The following is a 17,445-nucleotide window of genomic DNA, read 5'->3' on the forward strand; positions in this document are numbered from 1 at the left end:
TTTATTTCTTATGCAAATGCCAAAGTGTTGTTTAAAAACATAGTAATCAGGAGATGCGTTTCCGGTACCGGAGACTCCATCAGAAACATCTTTGTTCATATGAGACATCCTGGCTGTTGACTCCAAAGTCTCTTGGAAAAAACAAAACAAAAAAAAGCCGTTGTTTCTTGCATCTCCTGTTATATTTAAAAAAAAATCTTAAATTTATCTAACTCTCATAAGGTGAAAATTGGGAAAAGGACACGCGCAAGGATGTTTGCACTAACAAGTGGGCGACGTGCAACAAGTACTAAATGTCATAATATGATATATCATTTTAGTTTTAACTTTTATGTCTAAGCAATGGAATTCCATTTAGCCCCTATAGGGTAGGTGTTGGTGTGTCCTCCCTCCACGGCTGTAATATGAATAGAGTACAGATATATAAATTAAAAAATATGCTGGTAGTGGTGTCAACCAAAATAAAGTGAAACTCGTATTAAATTATCAAATTATTTGAAGAAAAGAGAAAATAATTTATTTATTGTTGCTTCTTATATTAAATTATTAAATTATGTCATGATATTTTCTATAAATTATTAAATTCTATTAAAAAAAATGATGTCTGCAAGTATCCCTGTCTCTTATTTAAAAAAATAGATGTATTGGTACTGGTATGGCCTCTCGTACTAGTACCGGTACCGGTCTCCTGGCAACCCTGTTTAAAAATCATTGCAAACTAAACACACAAACTTGCAAGCTTAACTTATCATGCCAACTATTTGATAAATTAACCATTGACAGGGAAAAAATAGTTGGCAAAGATAGGTTGGGATAGCACGATCCATTATTATAATCAATAGACCGTATATAGTACTATGGGTGCATTGAATGACCATGTATTGTTGGCGTGACCAATGGAGGCAAATCCTCAACAAAAGCAAGTAGCGGGGATTAAAACTTGACTTGTAGGACTTCTTCAACCTCTTCAAATGGGCTGAGCTACAATGCAACAAAGGTTTGAGCCAAGACTTGATCTTTCTGAGATATTGTACAAAGGTCGATTGATGTCCTTGCAAATGGTCCTCCTGTTTGTGGAAACCTTGTTGTGGCCTTGGCACAATCTGGTCCCTAGTTTACATAGGTTCTACATTGCACCTATGCAATCAAAGCACACCATTTTATGATGGCTTTATCTCTATTGAAGGATTTTATCATGTGACAAGTGTCACAAGAGGGAAGAAAATATTTGATGAGTGTAAGATGAGATGGAGACAAGTGTAGTGTGAAATGGAGGCTACACGTGTGAGCAAGGCAGTGGGCCTAAACCAAAAGTCAAAGATGGGGTGGAGGCTTGGCAGGCTTTCAAGCTTACTAGCTTGCATGCTCACACATGTAAGGAGCAGGGTGAGTAGGCATGCTCACACTTTGGAGCATGGGGAGAGTGGGGACACATGACAAATGATGGTGGATTTAGATTTTAATCCATGTGAGGATATTTGATGGCTAGGATTGAAAGTCCATGGATTAAAAAATTAAAAATAGAAGAAAAATTAGTGAGGTTAATTAGCCTTAATTAATTAAGTTATCTTGGATTAACTAATTAATTGAATTGGATGAATCGGGACAAATTAGTTTAATTAATTAACCCTAAAGAAGAATTGGAAATTATGGCAAAGGGTACTTAATTAAATATGGATTTATTTAATTAATTATGAGAATGATTAAATAATTAATGAAAAATTAGTAAGACGAGGGTTAGTGGTGAATCTGGGGTGTCTACAGAAAAATTTAATCTCTAGCTTCAACAATTACTTGTATCTCTATTCCTTTCACTATTGTATATCACCACAACCCATGAGACACACTAGTAAAAGAGGGGAAAACAGCTTCCAAGAAAATGTCCCCAAGAAATATTTAAACTTGTTTTATATAAAGTTGAATATTCACAATTTCTTGTCTCTGTGTGCACAGACCTTAACAGATTCTTATGCACACTACCATATACATATATCTAAATGTCATGCAACTCATGCATGACAACTACATTTTAGTTAGCTGATCCTTGAGCCCTACCATATTTTTGCATTAGAAGTCTTCATGAAATTAATTAGAGCAGGTCTCATATACAATTATGCTTTGTTTATTATATACAAACATTTTGCTTGCTTTAAATTGTATTTGGCAGATACTGCAACATCAGTTTTGGGCTAGTTAAACTTTGTAGTACTCACTTTAGCTAGTTAAATTATGCAGATTGTTGCCTCATTATTCAGAAGCATGCATTTTCCTGTTAATGCATGTGATGTAAATTGCTAATTGGATCTATTCCTTTACCATGCAGGTATCTGTTCTATGCATCTCAGCCAATGAAGCTGTGGAGGAGGCCTGTGTCCGTCACAAAGCTGCTCCCATGGTGTTGTTTCTACCTAAATGCAATATAAATGCCTGATTAATTTGTGCTTCTCACTGATTCTTGACTTCTAAATAATTCCACGGAGCATTTCTATCATGAATTTTATACAAATTGCTGAGGATGTATATGTAGGTGATCAGATAGAAATTCTTTGAGTGATTATTTGTTTTTTGTTAGGTTACTGGTCTCTTTCTATGCAGTCTTAAAATGTATTGAACACATATAGACTAAATTGTTTTAGAGCATTTCAGACGTACGAATATCTGCTGGCTTTTAGGTTAGTAATTTCCTATTATGCCGTCTTAAAATGTAATCTAACATGTACAAATCAAATTATTTAAGAACGTTTTTGGAAGTATAGTGTAGACCACGTTATGACCAAAACTATGAGTTCTGAAGGGTAATGTGTTACATTTATGAAGAAGATAGAACACAATTATGAATCACCAATTATGTACAAACAATATACACATTTTGCAGTAAAAGAGTAATTGTTTTGGCTTTCATCATGGCCAAGCAAACTGCTAAGTCACATCTACATAGTAGTCAATTTTGTTCTGTAAAGATTATGAACCTCAAGGGATGAGTGAAAATAGCGTACAAGTGGCTAAGACAAAGTGGGGGATGCCACCTTCCATCACAATGAAAAGAAATTTTGATCTTGCAGCCAATGATAACATACAGCCAGCAGGTTGCTGTGTAATTTTTAGAGACAGTGTTAGACAACCTATTGTGTTCTTTACTCTTCACATTGACAATGATAACAATAGTCATGGTGAAGCTATGGCTCTTTATAAAGCACTTGAGACTAGCAAAGAAAAAGTATGGAAAAATATTTGGGCTTAAAGGGGCTCTCAAATACACATCAAGGGCACAGTCAGTTGACATTGCTTGAATTAGATATTGAATGCAACAATGCATGACAACCTAATGATTGCATACCCTTTTGACCAAATCAGGTTCTCACACTTCAAGTGCAAAGATAACCAGGTAGTTGATTTGGTAGCTAATAGGAGAACAGAACTGTCAGTTACTCCTACCACCAATCAAGTTTTTTATTGAAAAATCATTTATTGAGTCAGGCTTAGCCTCTTGATTACGGATTCTCAATTGTCTCAAACTCTTAATAAGATTAGTCTTGGTTATGTATAGGTATTAGTTATTACATTTTATCTGTACATTTCTTATGGATATTGTCAATTCATAACTCAAGTTTTTGTAAGATAGATGTTTGTATTTGAAGGTGGTGCATTTCTTAGGCAGGGGAGCTTTTGAGGGGATTAAAAATATCCATGTTAGATGATTTATAAAGGAAATTTGATGAGTGTATGATTCCCATGAGTGGGGCCTCAGCCCCTAACTCTTTCTTTCCCCCATATCATTCCCCTTAAATGAAAACTTGAACAGGTTTGGGCCAAGAAGTGCATGGAATTTTGAGCATGCAGGTTTGGTGGATTTTTACTTGGTATAACTTTGCATGTTGTTAAGAGCCATTTTTATGCTCCCCTCAAAGCTCTATAGAATGTTTAAGGTATTATTTTGTAGTTTTTCCTTGTGCTGGGAAAGCTCGAGAGACTTGTATGGATGTGTGTTTTTTCTGTTCCGTTTCTCAAATCTTTTGTGTAACAACCAACAATACTTTAACGATATAAACATTATCTTACAAACAATACTACTGAAAAGATTTCAATAACATTCAAGTTCAGCTGAAAATAAATCTGTTACTAGCCAACATAACTACCAACTAACCAACCATTTCAGCAGAAAAGAAATTAACTTTCAATTAAATATTACTTAATTTCTAATGAGAGGAAAAAGAAGGGTCAAGAGATTACAGAGAACGGACTTTCTATTGAGCAGTGTCATAACTCGAGACAACATGGGAGAGGGAGAGCATCACAAGGGCTTTTCTGTCCAACCATGGATATAAGTCCCTTGTGCCTCTTCCTACTAGAAGGGCCCGACCCTTCACGAGGATAGCAGATAAAAGATAGAACGAATGCCATTAAGCCTTTGAGCTTGGTGTTTAGAATCTACATAGACTAATTGGTCATACACTATAGGTACCCCCTAATTTGCATGACGCTCTGGCTAGTAGTGTATCTGACTCCTGTGAACTGATGGACGCATGTTGATTGCAGCGCCACCATGACCAAGCTTTCAAAATAAGCACTATTGTGTGTAGTCAATGCCCACCACCCTTACTCGGCATAATGAAAGGAGGGGTTGTGTACTTGCAACATCCCTATGGGTCTAATTGACCAATGGCAAGTCACAGAAAACCATACATCAAGGTAGACAGCGGTATAATCCTACCTTAGGGATTTGAAAATAAGCCTTTAACTTAGCACGGGCTGTTGGTTTAACCATACTATAAGATCTGGTATAGACAGATTCACATACGAGCTTCACATTCATAACATAACCACGAAATTACAGAACAGATATATTCAACAGTATAAAACAGACTTTCTTTCTTCCATTGGTTAAAATGTAAAAGACAAGATTCAATGGTTGCTCATGATTCCCATACTTCTAAGAGATTATCTTCCAAAAGAAGAGACCAAACATTCAAAAATAGAACTATTTGCAATCACAGTATAATCAGTATTTTACATACTTCGAATACATAAACATTGAACAACTCGGATCATGCCTCAGCTATACCATGTGGTGGGTACGCTACGTAGGATTTTCCGGTGAATGTAACCACACAGTTTAATTCTCAGCTTAACGAAATACCATGCAACGAAAAAGGCAGAAAATGTATGCTCTTCGATTCTTTCATTCGTAATTGCTTAATTAACAGATCATTTAACTTCAACATACTAAGGAATCAACTCTTGATTCTTATTAACAATGAATGAATGCTAATTGGATAAACATTCTCAACGGAGATGGAAAAAGAAGTAATCACATGCTTGTGAATTGGTGGAACAGACTGACAGTACCAACTATGCTCAACAGGAATTGGCTTGAGATTGGCAAGGATTCAACAATGCTCCAAGCTTGATAGGAACAATCTCAGAAGCGACTCAAATTAGTCGCCTTTCACACTAAATCACCGAACAAAGATCGGCTGGCAAGAATAAATGATTACAGAGGACTTTCAAACCAACAAGATAATTTTTCCCCCAATGTAAACTACAACCCGTGTTTGGCCAAAACATTGACAGCGAATAGGCCAGTGAAGTAACGTCCCTAGCGTTACAACTAGAAGACTTACGCCACAAAGGTGGTGGCCTTCCCCGAGATGCTTGTCGGTGGTCACCAAAATTGAAACCGCCACCAATGCGATACTCGCATAACATAAGCATACCAAAAAGAAATGGACATATTCGTATTCATACACGTATGTCCAACTCGTATGTGTGTGAATATGAATATAATCCTCCAACAATAAAATAATAACAATAATCAAGCACTCAAAAGGGGCGATAATATGTATGTATGTATATATATATGCACGAACATAACAAATAAGTAACAAAATAAGCAAGAACACTTAGTCATGAAGAAATTGGTTCTAACCCAAGATACCAAACTAGTCAAACGGTGCTAGGGTGACAAGGTGACTCGGGATCAACACCAACAAGAAGGTGGAACAAACTGTACTTATCCAAGGCTGCGACGCTAAGGAATATGTCCGAATTCTTGGACTCGGAACTCAATGGCAATGTTCTTATCCAAAATCTGCGACCCTCTCCTTGATGATACTCTCCCTCCCTCCAGAGGGTGTTGTGATTCTTGCAAACACTTGTTCACATGAAAATTCAATTAGCCACATCTTAACCGTATTGTCAAACTTCATAAAATAATAATACCAAAACAACTTCATCATTCATTTTCCATTTGATAAGAATTTCATATATAGAAGAATAAAAGCAATGTTATTGATTAGCTAAAACAAAGCATAATAAGCATTTTCCAAAGTCAAGAAAGAGGGATGTAACATTTTGGTTTTTTCCTTTAGTTTATTTGTTAGTGCTTTGAGTTTTGTTTGAACTCCTTTAATGCTAAAGGTCTTCTTTTGAAGATGGTTTTGTGAAATTAAAAGTTCTTGTCTTATAATTTTTAGCTCTTTGTTCCAGCTTTTATCCTTTTTATGGGTTTCTGTATGGCGGATTGGGGATTGTTGTCTTCGTGAAAGATTTTGTAAGGTCTCCTACTCATCTTCTTAGGATGGAGAGCCTTAGTGTTACTTAATAAGATGGAGAAGGAGCTCAGAAAAGGTTTTAAGAAGAATTGAGTCATTTAATGACTTTCTTTGAATTTGAGGAGATAGATGGAAGTGGTTACTAACAGTCTTATGATAGAGCAATGATCATTGGAAGTGATGAAAGGACAAGTGCCTGAGGATGAGTGCAAGTGACTTGAAGGATGATAATGGAAAGAAGAAACTAGCTTTAATGGAAATTCATTTTAAAGATACAATGTGATGTTCCTTGAGTTCAAAGAAGAATGAAAGGACAATAAAGAGTTTTGGTGTAGGACCTATTGACAGAATGGTGCACTAGTGCCAATTGGCTCAAGAATGTATTTTGTGACATTTGTTAAGTGATAGGATATACATTCAATTATTGCCTATTCAACAGGAATAAAGGTGCTTGAGCTTGAAAGGAGCCACTAGTTTGAGATATAACAATCCAAGACAAGGGAATAACATTAGTGCCAAATCAATCAAGGTGGTAACAAGAACAATTCAATCCAATATGATGGAACACAAATCCCTAATTTAGCACACAATGCAACAAATGGAAAGTCTCATTGCATGAGTCTTCAAATTGACTGAATTGGCAATGCAAGAATTTTCTGTTAGTGGTGTGGACGAGTGACCATGAGAATAGTGGCTGCCTGAATCAATTAGGAGTGGATGTGAATATGAATAGATTCAAAGTATCAACACTTTTTGTTACCCTAGGAAAAGGAAGGAAATTGAACACCCCAAACTAGTCAAAAAGAGAGAGAGTTTCATAGAAGGTTGAGCAAAATTGCAAAAGGCAATAGAGGAAGAGGGAAACCTAAGTATCTTGAGAAAGTACCGATGTTAAGGAGTCATAGAACCACAAGTCTAGCCTCTTGCCTTTAGTTAGACAAAGAAATAATGGAGATGATATAAAAACCTTTGGTTATAGTAAAAGTTAATGAACATGTTCCAAATTTTCTCAAGTTGCACTATGTCATAATTATCTTGACCTTGCCAGCCAATAGAGAAGACTTGATGAACAATGAGTAGGTAGTCAATCCCATGGTCTTGAAGATCATGAAAAGTATCCATACAGACCATAGGGGAAGTGTTGTGACCATTTCACACATCGCCCCATTAAAATGGGGACCCCCTCTTTTTGCTCGTTTTTGCTCGCCTTTCGCTTTGCTTTTTAGGGTTTTGGTTTAGTTTGTCAGTTGTCTGGATTTAGGGCCAACCCTTAGGGTTTCTGTTTTGTCGTTTTCAGGCCAAAGTCCAGTCAGTCTTGAGAGTTTTTCGAGCTTCCTTTCGTAGGGTGCAATTTTGAATAAAGTGAATTCGCCAGAGGCTAAGTGAGTTGGTCTATTTTCAATTGGAATTTTGAATGAAGAGTCTAAATCTGTCTAAGTGTGAATGATGAAATTGCGAATTTTGTCCAATGGAGTGATTTTGACCAAATTTTGAAAATTTTGATATTTGATCCCGGGCATTGGAAAGGTCTTGTTTTTGCCTTGTGAAGTGATTGTAATCCCGAAATCATGATATTTTGGCCTGTAGGAGCAAGGTCGCTCCTGTCCCTCAGTGAAGGACCGGAGCTCGTTTTCAAAAATCTTACTGTCCCTGTAGGATCAAGATGATTTTTCGAGTGGAAGTGGTAAAGGGAGGCATGATCTTTCCGTTGAATATAATTTGAAGAATTTCATGAGCACGGAGATGCCCCAGGAGTGAAAATCGCTCCTGTCCCTCAGTGGAGGACCGGAGCTTAAAATCAAACATTGCCTTGTCCTTGCAGGATTTAAACAACTTGACGATTTGAAAAGATCAAAGGAGATATGTTTTATCAATTGAATATAACTTGAAGTGCCTTCGTGAAGGAAAACGGACCAAAAATGCAAAGTTCGCTCCTGTCCCTCAGTCAGAGACCAGGGCGAAATTCAGTGTAGCTCCCGTCCCTCTCCCAGGGACCAGAGCGAAATTCCTCATAGGGCAAAATTTGGGTGAAGATTGAGCAAGTTTTGAGTTTGAGGCAAGAAAGGAGGATGAAATGAACCCATTGAAGACAAATTGAAGATTACAAGACATCAACGGGAGACTCAAATTGACCTAGGTGCTCCCGTCCCTCTCCTAGGGACCAGAGCGATTTTGCTTTAGGTCAAATTTCTCGCCAAGTTTGAATGAATTCCAAGCCATGGATAAATGAAGGGATGCACAACAAGATCGTTGAAGATAAATTTTGGGGTTGGCAAAGTGTAATTGAGCTTGCACATGAAAAATCGCCCCTGTCCCTCAGCTAGGGACCAGGGCGAAATGTTAGTTAATTCGCCTTTCTTCAAAGTTTAAGATCACTCCAAGTCAGGATACAAGGAGGCAAGGACATTTTGAAGCGTCTTGACGAAGGACGAAGTTATGAAGATCGCCAAAATGAAGGATTTGCACTAAAATGTCTAAATTCGCTCCTGTCCCTCAGGCAGGGACCAGAGCGAAATTTTCAAATGAGGCCAAATTTAAGTTGCCATTCACATTTTAAATGTTTGAAAGGGAGTAAAAGGCATCGTTTTGCACTTTGAAGACGATTACAAGTTAATATGATGAAGATTTTGCACTAAAAGCCCAAGTTCGCTCCTGTCCCTCAGTCAGGGACTAGGGCGAAATTCAGTGTAGCTCCCGTCCCTCTCCCAGGGACCAGAGCGAAATCTTTATGAGGGCCTAAGTTTTGAAGGTTTATCAAGTTTCTAGTGTCCAAGAGGGATCAAAGGACCTCATTCTACATGGTGAAGGTGATTGCAAGTCGATACAAGCAAGGATGAGCCCATAATACTCAAATTCGCTCCTGTCCCTCAGTCAGGGACCAGGGCGATATTTACCATATTGGCCAAATCCTTCAAAAATCACGCCAAGTCAAGGTTGTACAAGGTTGCACAAGTGTCCAGGTGTCTTAAGAGGATGATATACAAAGAAATTAAACATCAAAAGGTGATCAATTGAGCCAAGGAGACAACATCGCTCCTGTCCCTCAGTCAGGGACCAGGGCGATTTTCACAAGATCATCCATTTTCCTTCAAAATCATGACAAGGCAAGGATACACAAGATCACGGATATCGTTTGGAAGGCAATGAACAAGAAACAAAGGTTACAAAGCGACAAATTTAGGCCAAGATACAAGGTTCGCTCCTGTCCCTCAGTCAGGGACCAGGCGAAATCCATCTAAACATCAAAGTGCCTTGTTAACGGCAAGTAGAACAAGCATGGAACGAAAGGATAACATTGTTTCTTCCTCATGATGAGATTTGGTGATCATAGAAGCTAAGATCAAGGAGAAAACACCAAAATCGCTCCTGTCCCTCAGCCAGGGACCAGGGCGATGATAGTCACAAGAGGCATTCATTTACGAAACCAAGTTAATCAAGTTCGAGATTCCTTGCAAATATGCCAGTTTCAACGTGAAGATGATGGTTTTGAATGTCGAAAGCACAAGAATCAAGGTCAAAAGGGTAATTCGCTCCTGTCCCTCAGTCAGGGACCAGAGCGATAGGTTCGTATCTTTCCCTTCTCCCATTTTTTGGCGCTAAAACAATTTTTTAAATTTTATTAAATGCTAGGAAAAAATCGATAAATCAATTGATAGCATTTAAAAATTGCGCATAAGCATTAATTAATCAATTTTTGCCTATTTAAATCGAATTAATTAAAAAGCGATGGCATTTAATTAATTAATTATTATTTTAAATAATAAAATGGGGCGCTTGGTGTTTATTTGTTTATTTTATAAAAGTCGGCCCTTGTTATTTATTTAAAAATCATTTTAATTTCTTTATTTTGGCAAAGTCGGCCTAGAGGTAAATGGGAGGTGAGCGCTTATAAAAGGAGGGTGAAAATTTTCATTTTCACATTATCATTTTATCATTTTCCATATGCGATTTTGGAGAAGTGCGATTGGTATTCAAGTGGAGCGAATTTCCATTCCAAGGAAGGCGCAAACATCATCAAGGGAGTGCGAACTTGAAGTTTCAAGTGAGGTGAACTTGCCAAAGATATTAAAGATCATGTCAAAGGCATCCCAAAGGTGGCGAAGTTGCTAGCTTGAGAGAGATCACGTTGAAGTCACCAAATTTCGATTGTTGCCTAGGCGATTTTCTTCTTTTTTGCATTTTAGAGTTAAGCTCTCAAGTGAGGTATGGCGATGTGATCCCTTGTTTTAAATTTTGAATTTTGATCGTCATTGCTTCAAATTTTTGAATTTTGAAATTTTGAATTTCAAATAGCTCGATCGTTTTTTTTAGGAAATGATAACTCAAAGACTTATCATGAAGTTTCCTAAAATTAATCTTTAATCTAATCTATGTTATGCATTGCAATACCTAGTTACTTATTGTGAAATGTTGTGTAGGTATGGCGACCCCGAAGGCGGGAGCATCCACTAGTCGTCCAGCTCTCATGAAGGAAGATCAAAAGACCAAAGAAGTGGAGACCAAGATCGTGTCTAAATGGAGCAACATTGGAGATACCAACTTAGGCAACTTCAGTACGAAGAAGTTTCGAGAGGTCCCCTACATTGGCAAGCCATCACCTGTCGCCCGGAGGATAATTGAAAGTGGCATCATTAAGGCGGCCGGCTTCCCTCCAACAGTACAGTGCCATGAGTTGATGATCGAGTGTGCTCGTCATTATGATCCCCAGTCCAGAACGATCGTGTCCAAGGAAGGAAACACTTTAGCTTATCTTTCAGAGGAAGCTATAAGTGAGGCTTTCCATCTTCCAGAGCACAGAGATATGATCTACAAGAGCATAGAAGGAGCCAGGTCAATGTACGAAGATGATCCAGATGCTTGCCTAAGCATCATCAACAAGAACTGGTTACTCAAGAGTCGTCCTCGCCTGAGCAAGGTACCGAACACACCACACAGGATTGATTTCCAGGAGGAGTACAGAGATTTGATTACAATGCTCAACCGAGTCACAGGAGCCCCTCAGGCCTTCTACTTTGAGAAGTGGATGTTCTACTTCATCAAGGTGATAGTTCAGGGAAAGGGAACAATTCATTGGGCTAGAATGATTAGCCATTGCTTGGACGTACAGTTGAGGAGACTCAAGGCTACCAAGTCCTTCCACATGAGTTCATATGTTATATATGCCTTGATCAGGAGGATCGAAGTTGAGACAGATGTGGATTTACAGGAATTGGAAGATAGGATCAAGGTCATCTTTTGCAAGGACGCTAATATCACAGATGAGCAACAGGACCAGATGTTTGCTACCATGCTCCTGATCGAAAAGACTAAGGAACTTGAACTTACATGGGACGCAGCTCTTCTAGATGCATTTGATCAGGTCATCCACTTAGAAGAAAGAATGAAGAATCTTCCCGAGATTCCAATTGCTGAGATCGAGGGAATCGTATCAAGATTCATTGCATATGCTAAAAAGGAGCATAGGAAAGGGAATAAGATTCTAGATGAGAGGTTGTTATAGATGACATGGCACCTTAATTGTCATTGGTCTATGTCTCCTAGATTTTCGTGCCAAATTTAATAATTGGCTATGCATTTAATGTTGTGCAATAAAAGGGGAACTTTTGTAATGAAACCCTAATTAGGGTTTAGGTGTCATAATCTTGACCATTGATCTGCTTCTGATTTGGACCATTCATTGTAATTGAGGATGCTATTTATACCCTCATTTCATTTCATTTTCATAATTAGATGGGAGAAGAAGATTAGATTATTGATGTATTAGAGAGATTAGAGTTTAGAAGCAATTTACTTTTGTAGCAAGATTGAGTTTTGAGGAAGGGATTCAAACAATTGTTGTACATGATGACTTTGGAATTAATGAAATATTGAAGTTATGGTGTTTTGTTGCAATTCTCTTGGTTATCTTCATGGTTGTTCATTTTTTTCTTGAAACATTCTCAATCAAAGTAGTGTGTTAGTTCGAAGGACGAAGTGTTGGACTTGATCTTTGGTAGGATCCGCTTTCCAAACCACTAGCTTCTTGCTGATTGTAGGAACGCCTTGCGTGGTCGACTGGAGATATTGGAATCACTCAAACCTTCAATCATTGTTGTATCTTGGATATGTACCTTCGTGGTAGTGTCTTTGATCTTTGATGTGTTGAAAATCATTTGTTACCTTAGAAGATCGCATCAATTTCAATTAAGTTGTTAATTTATGGCAAAATTGAAGTTGGTAGAATCTTGCCAAGTCTTGTCCACATGAAGTCATTTTTAGGGTTAGACTAGATTAGACCTCTTGCAACCCTATCCTTTTGATATTTTTTTGAAAAGCTTGTTTTGTTTAGTTTAGCAAAATCTTCGGCAACGTAAGGCCCCTTGATGACACAGCAATCACAACGACCACTGGTGCTTATCCACACGTAGAGACCCTACTTACAAGAACATTGGAGTCATCCTAACTGATCCTTCTTGCGAAATCTTCAGCAGTTAGCGACTTTATTCAAGAGAGGATAAGATGCCTATGGGTATTTTATTCTGTGTATGATGGTGTACAAAATACACGTCAACAGGAAGGCGTTGACATATTTATCTTGACAGATTTTTTGGCATAAATGTTGTCCTAGTGGAGAGTTGGCAAAGGTTTGGTAATCCCACTCTATAACTATCAAATTTTTGAAAGAGCAGAAGCGAGTTAGTAGGGATACTTAGGGTGTTAGTGATGCTTGAAAGGTAATTATTGCCACCCAAATTGATTTTGTTGTTGATGCATTGCACAAACCAGCCTACCATGCTCTTCTTGGTTCAGGTTGACTCAAGGCAGCTAAAGCTGACATAGACTACTCTAGAGGAGGTAGCCAAAATCAAATATGTAAAAGTATAGGCCATTATGTGCTTGGAAGAAAAAATATAAAAGGAAATCACAACTTTGAAGTGCAATATGTGATATATGGTGAAGTGCAAACTCCTCTTCGTGTTAGGGTTTAAATTAGAATTTGTTATGACTATTAACAAATTCCTCAAAAGTAAAGAACAGATGGAATACATGACGAAGGGTGGATCATTTATTGGTGAGCATTGGGTGCCTTAGGAGGCGAGACTAAGAAAACTTTGGAAAAATAGGAACTGATACATGATGAGAAAAATAAAATAAAGTATACAGATTTGTGTAATGATGAGAGAGCTGATTTGGGTTCTAGCTCAAATTTTGTTGATTTAGAACAATTTAAAAGTGAAGTCTATTAAGAAATTGAAGACAAAACACATGAGACCTCATTGTGGATGAGCCAAGTGACTTTGCTTATTTGGATCCAAGGCCTAAAGAATTGCAGGGAATTGAAGAATCAGTTACTAATCATAGATGATGAAGTGGTTCAAGTCTTGTCATGAGCTGATGGGACACATAGATTATCGAAGACCTCATTTGGAAGGCCCAAATTAAGGAGAGAAAGGGAGACATTGAAGGAGGAGCCACTCTTGCAGAGTTGCAAAGAGTTAAAAAGGCCTTAGAAACAATGAAGTTGGATTACACATCTTTGGACAATCTCATCATCTATTGTGGAGTTTGGGTATTTTGCTCAAGTTCAAACCCTAGGCTGAAAACCCCAAGGGAACATTGGTTTCAGAGAAGGATTTCTTCCTAGCCAATATCTAAGGTGAATTCAGGCAAGGTTCACAGAAATGCTTATCATCTCATATTTCTTTGGAAATTTCGTGGAATACTGTAACTTTCAGATTTCAGATAATATCTAGAATTTGTGTTGGGAAAAAAATTAAAGATTTGAGTTTTTTGAAGATATTTTATAGAAATGATGGTGACATTTTGAAGTAATATAAACAATTGATATTTTAATTGTTGGGAGTCCAAAACCCAGTTGTACCAATTTGAATTTCCTTGGAAGTGAGCATACCATTCAAGAAAGGCATCAAATATGATTTGTGGGAGGCGATTCATGATATTGAAGGCTTATTAACCTTAACCTTCATCACGCTCAGCCACAGCCTTTGCATTGGCTAGCAATTGGGCGCAGCATTTGAAGAATTAATTTAGGCTGTTGTACACTTGTTTGGGGAATAAAATCCCTCTTTCATTGTTGATAACAACCTTTATTCTTCTTCTTGAGGTGTCGTACTGGTTATGGGGGCTACTATGAATATTTGGAGTTGTCTTTAATATTGAATAAGAAATTATCTTTGTTTTTTGGGTTTTTACTAGCAGCTCAGTTTGAGACCAGAATTAAATTCCCAATCTATATATGTATATCTTATATTTAGTATTTATATTAGCATTCTATTTTGTATCAGTAGTGGAAATTTGATATATATTTACTTGGTGATATTGGTAAGTTTTTTCTATATTATAACCTGAGATTTGAGTAAATCATTGCTAGTGGAATTGTTTGTCATAGAGTTCCCAAACTCGCCGCAAGTCAGGCGAGTCGAGCCAAGCTCGGCGAGTTTTGCTGACTCGGGACTCAGACTCGGTGAGTTTTGACCATAACTCGCCTGACTCGCGAGTCAAGCGAGTTATGGCAAAACTCGCCGAGTACAAGATCCAAGACTTGGCCACGACAGGTCAATGTTTTGACTTGTTTGACAAGTTAGTCTCTCCGTCAAGATTCATATATGGAATATAACATTTAAGTATAAGTGACATTTCCTTATGTCTTTTCTCTTTCTTATACTTTAAGTTATATTCCATATATATTGTCAGGATGTTTGAGAGTGGTTTCGGACATCCATGAGTTATAATGCAAAATCTAGTTTTAGGAGTATCCTTCAAATTTCCAGACAGTCAAATTTCAGGCCATTTCAGGATCAGGATGACATTCCAGACTCTTAAGGCGAGTTCACTCTGACCTTGATGTAAGGGACAGGACCTAGGAGGACACTATGCATTCAACCAAGGTTTGATTTAGCAACTTGAAGCGTGACCAGATAGTACACAAAAACCCTAGGAATGATCTAAATAACCCCTAATCACTCAACTGACCTAACCTCCTTCACTCCACCTTGAGGAGATCCACTTGATTTGATGACCTTTGAGAAACTCAATCCCTTCAATGCAAGGGCTAAGACACTAAAACGACCAACAACAAAACTAAAAGAGCTAACCTTAGAAAGCAAAAAGTGGGGGTCTTCATTTGCAATGGGGTGATGTGTGAGTACCTCACAACAGGGATGTTTCTTAAAATTTTGAAAAAAGGGGGTGATTTGGGGACATTTCCTACCTGTCCCCACATCCCAAAAAATCCCCCCATGGGGCACAAGGTTATTTTTGGCAAGGGACATGTCTCTAAGGAGCATATTTTCAAACCCTTCTGGCCTTACAATTCCCCCTTCCATCCAACATATATATAGCCTAAAAACTAAGAGGTCCAAGAAAGACCAAGGTCAACTATAGTCCCAAGGTAAAACCTAAGTTCAAAAAGCACACTATTTAATGCTACCATACACAAGCATTCCTTATAGTTTCCAAGTGAAGATGTTCATGATGTCTCATGTTGGTGCTCCCAAAATTTCAATTTGGCCAAAGAAAATACTTAGCAGAAGCCCCAAACAAGTAGATACTCTACCAGCATGCCTTTCATGGCATAACAAGCTAGCACACATTATAATTAGGCTTTATTCAATAATGGGTGCATGAAACAAGTTTTAAATTGTTAAAAATCTCTTAATTTCAAGGGTTTTTTTATTTTGCCGAGTCATTGCCGAGTCGTTGCTGAGTCATAGCTGAGTCACGTGTCGAGTCGGCCTTGCCGAGTCCGAGCTGAGTCCGAGTCTGGGTACTTTGGTTTGTCAAAATGTCTATGATGAAAATAAGTAGCTGCAGCTGTTATTAATCAGATTCCTAAGAAACACCAATTGCTTGATGAAATGTTTGTGTGCAAAAATTGAAAACAATTGCAAGTGTGTTGAAATATTTTGGTAGGGACACTACACTAAAATAAAAGGAAAAAGAGAATTAAAACAGGGCACACTTGCTGAGTGGCTAAGCCACTAGTTTCCTTCGGTCAAACAACAGAAGATGACAATCAATTAAGTGATATGCACTTCCCTTTGAACAGCATTAAAAACATAAAAGTGTGGTGCACCAACAGCTCCTATTTGTGAAGGCTGCTATCCTTTCAAACCTTACACATAAGTTGATCTCTGTCATTAATGGTAGAAACAGGTCTTTTTGTCTTCTATTGTGCTGGTATATTGATGGATTTCAGTTGCCTATGGCAGCAAGGTTTTGGCATCTTCAATTCAAATGGAGCATGACGTCTAGAAAGGCAGCACCCATGGCAGGTTGGCAGGACTGTTCAACTTATTTGTGGCAGCAAAAACATGTTCCAGTCATATGTTAAAAGATCTTTAATGAGAGCTGCCTATTCAACTCAACTAATACCTTTGTTTCCATGAATGTTGTATAGATTTTAAGCATATTTTTGGCAGCTATTGAGGTATTGATGTGAGGTGAGTTTCAAGAACAAGATCTAGGGTTTCCAGAGCAAAATCTGCAATTCTTCAGGCATTATTCATCATAGAATTTTTTGACTGTTTTCATGTCCTTGTTGCTAGACATGACCAAGTCCTTGTTGAAGTTTCAATATTTGTTTCTTACTGCTAGGGAGTGAACTTCAAGTTTTTTACCTTGTGAAATCTTAGGTTGTGGTTTTGTGTTAAAAAAAATCATGCTAGGGTTTAGATGTTTGTCAGTGGGTTCACTATCATTGTTAGGGTTTTGTGAATTCTTTAGAGGATTCATCAAATTTTAGTGCATGTCCTAGGAGTTGGTAGGTTTCAGTTCTCTTAAGAAGATCTGCCATACTTCAGGATTCTCTAGAGAACTCACCAGTTTCAGTGCCGAATTTGTATAAATATTATAAAGGTTACTAAGTATAAATTTCTATTTTTAGCAGTGGACA

At 37.7% G+C, this 17,445-nt stretch overlaps 1 protein-coding gene across 6 annotated transcripts in view; it reads left to right on the forward strand.

Moving 5' to 3' along the window:
- Positions 1-17,445, forward strand: part of LOC131048267 (uncharacterized) — a 160,539-nt gene that overhangs the window by 40,286 nt on the left and 102,808 nt on the right. For all 6 annotated transcript variants that reach the window (XR_009371953.1, XM_059218177.1, XM_059218176.1 and 3 more), the window contains exon 3: positions 2,324-2,395. Coding sequence is in view for 5 of the 6 variants with exons in the window: in XM_059218177.1 (XP_059074160.1) it covers positions 2,324-2,395 (72 nt within the window). In the remaining variant the exon portion in view is untranslated. The remainder of the gene's footprint in view (positions 1-2,323; positions 2,396-17,445) is intronic.

Source organism: Cryptomeria japonica, chromosome 3 (assembly GCF_030272615.1).
Source record: "Cryptomeria japonica chromosome 3, Sugi_1.0, whole genome shotgun sequence".
In the NCBI taxonomy this organism is placed as follows: Eukaryota; Viridiplantae; Streptophyta; class Pinopsida; order Cupressales; family Cupressaceae; genus Cryptomeria; species Cryptomeria japonica.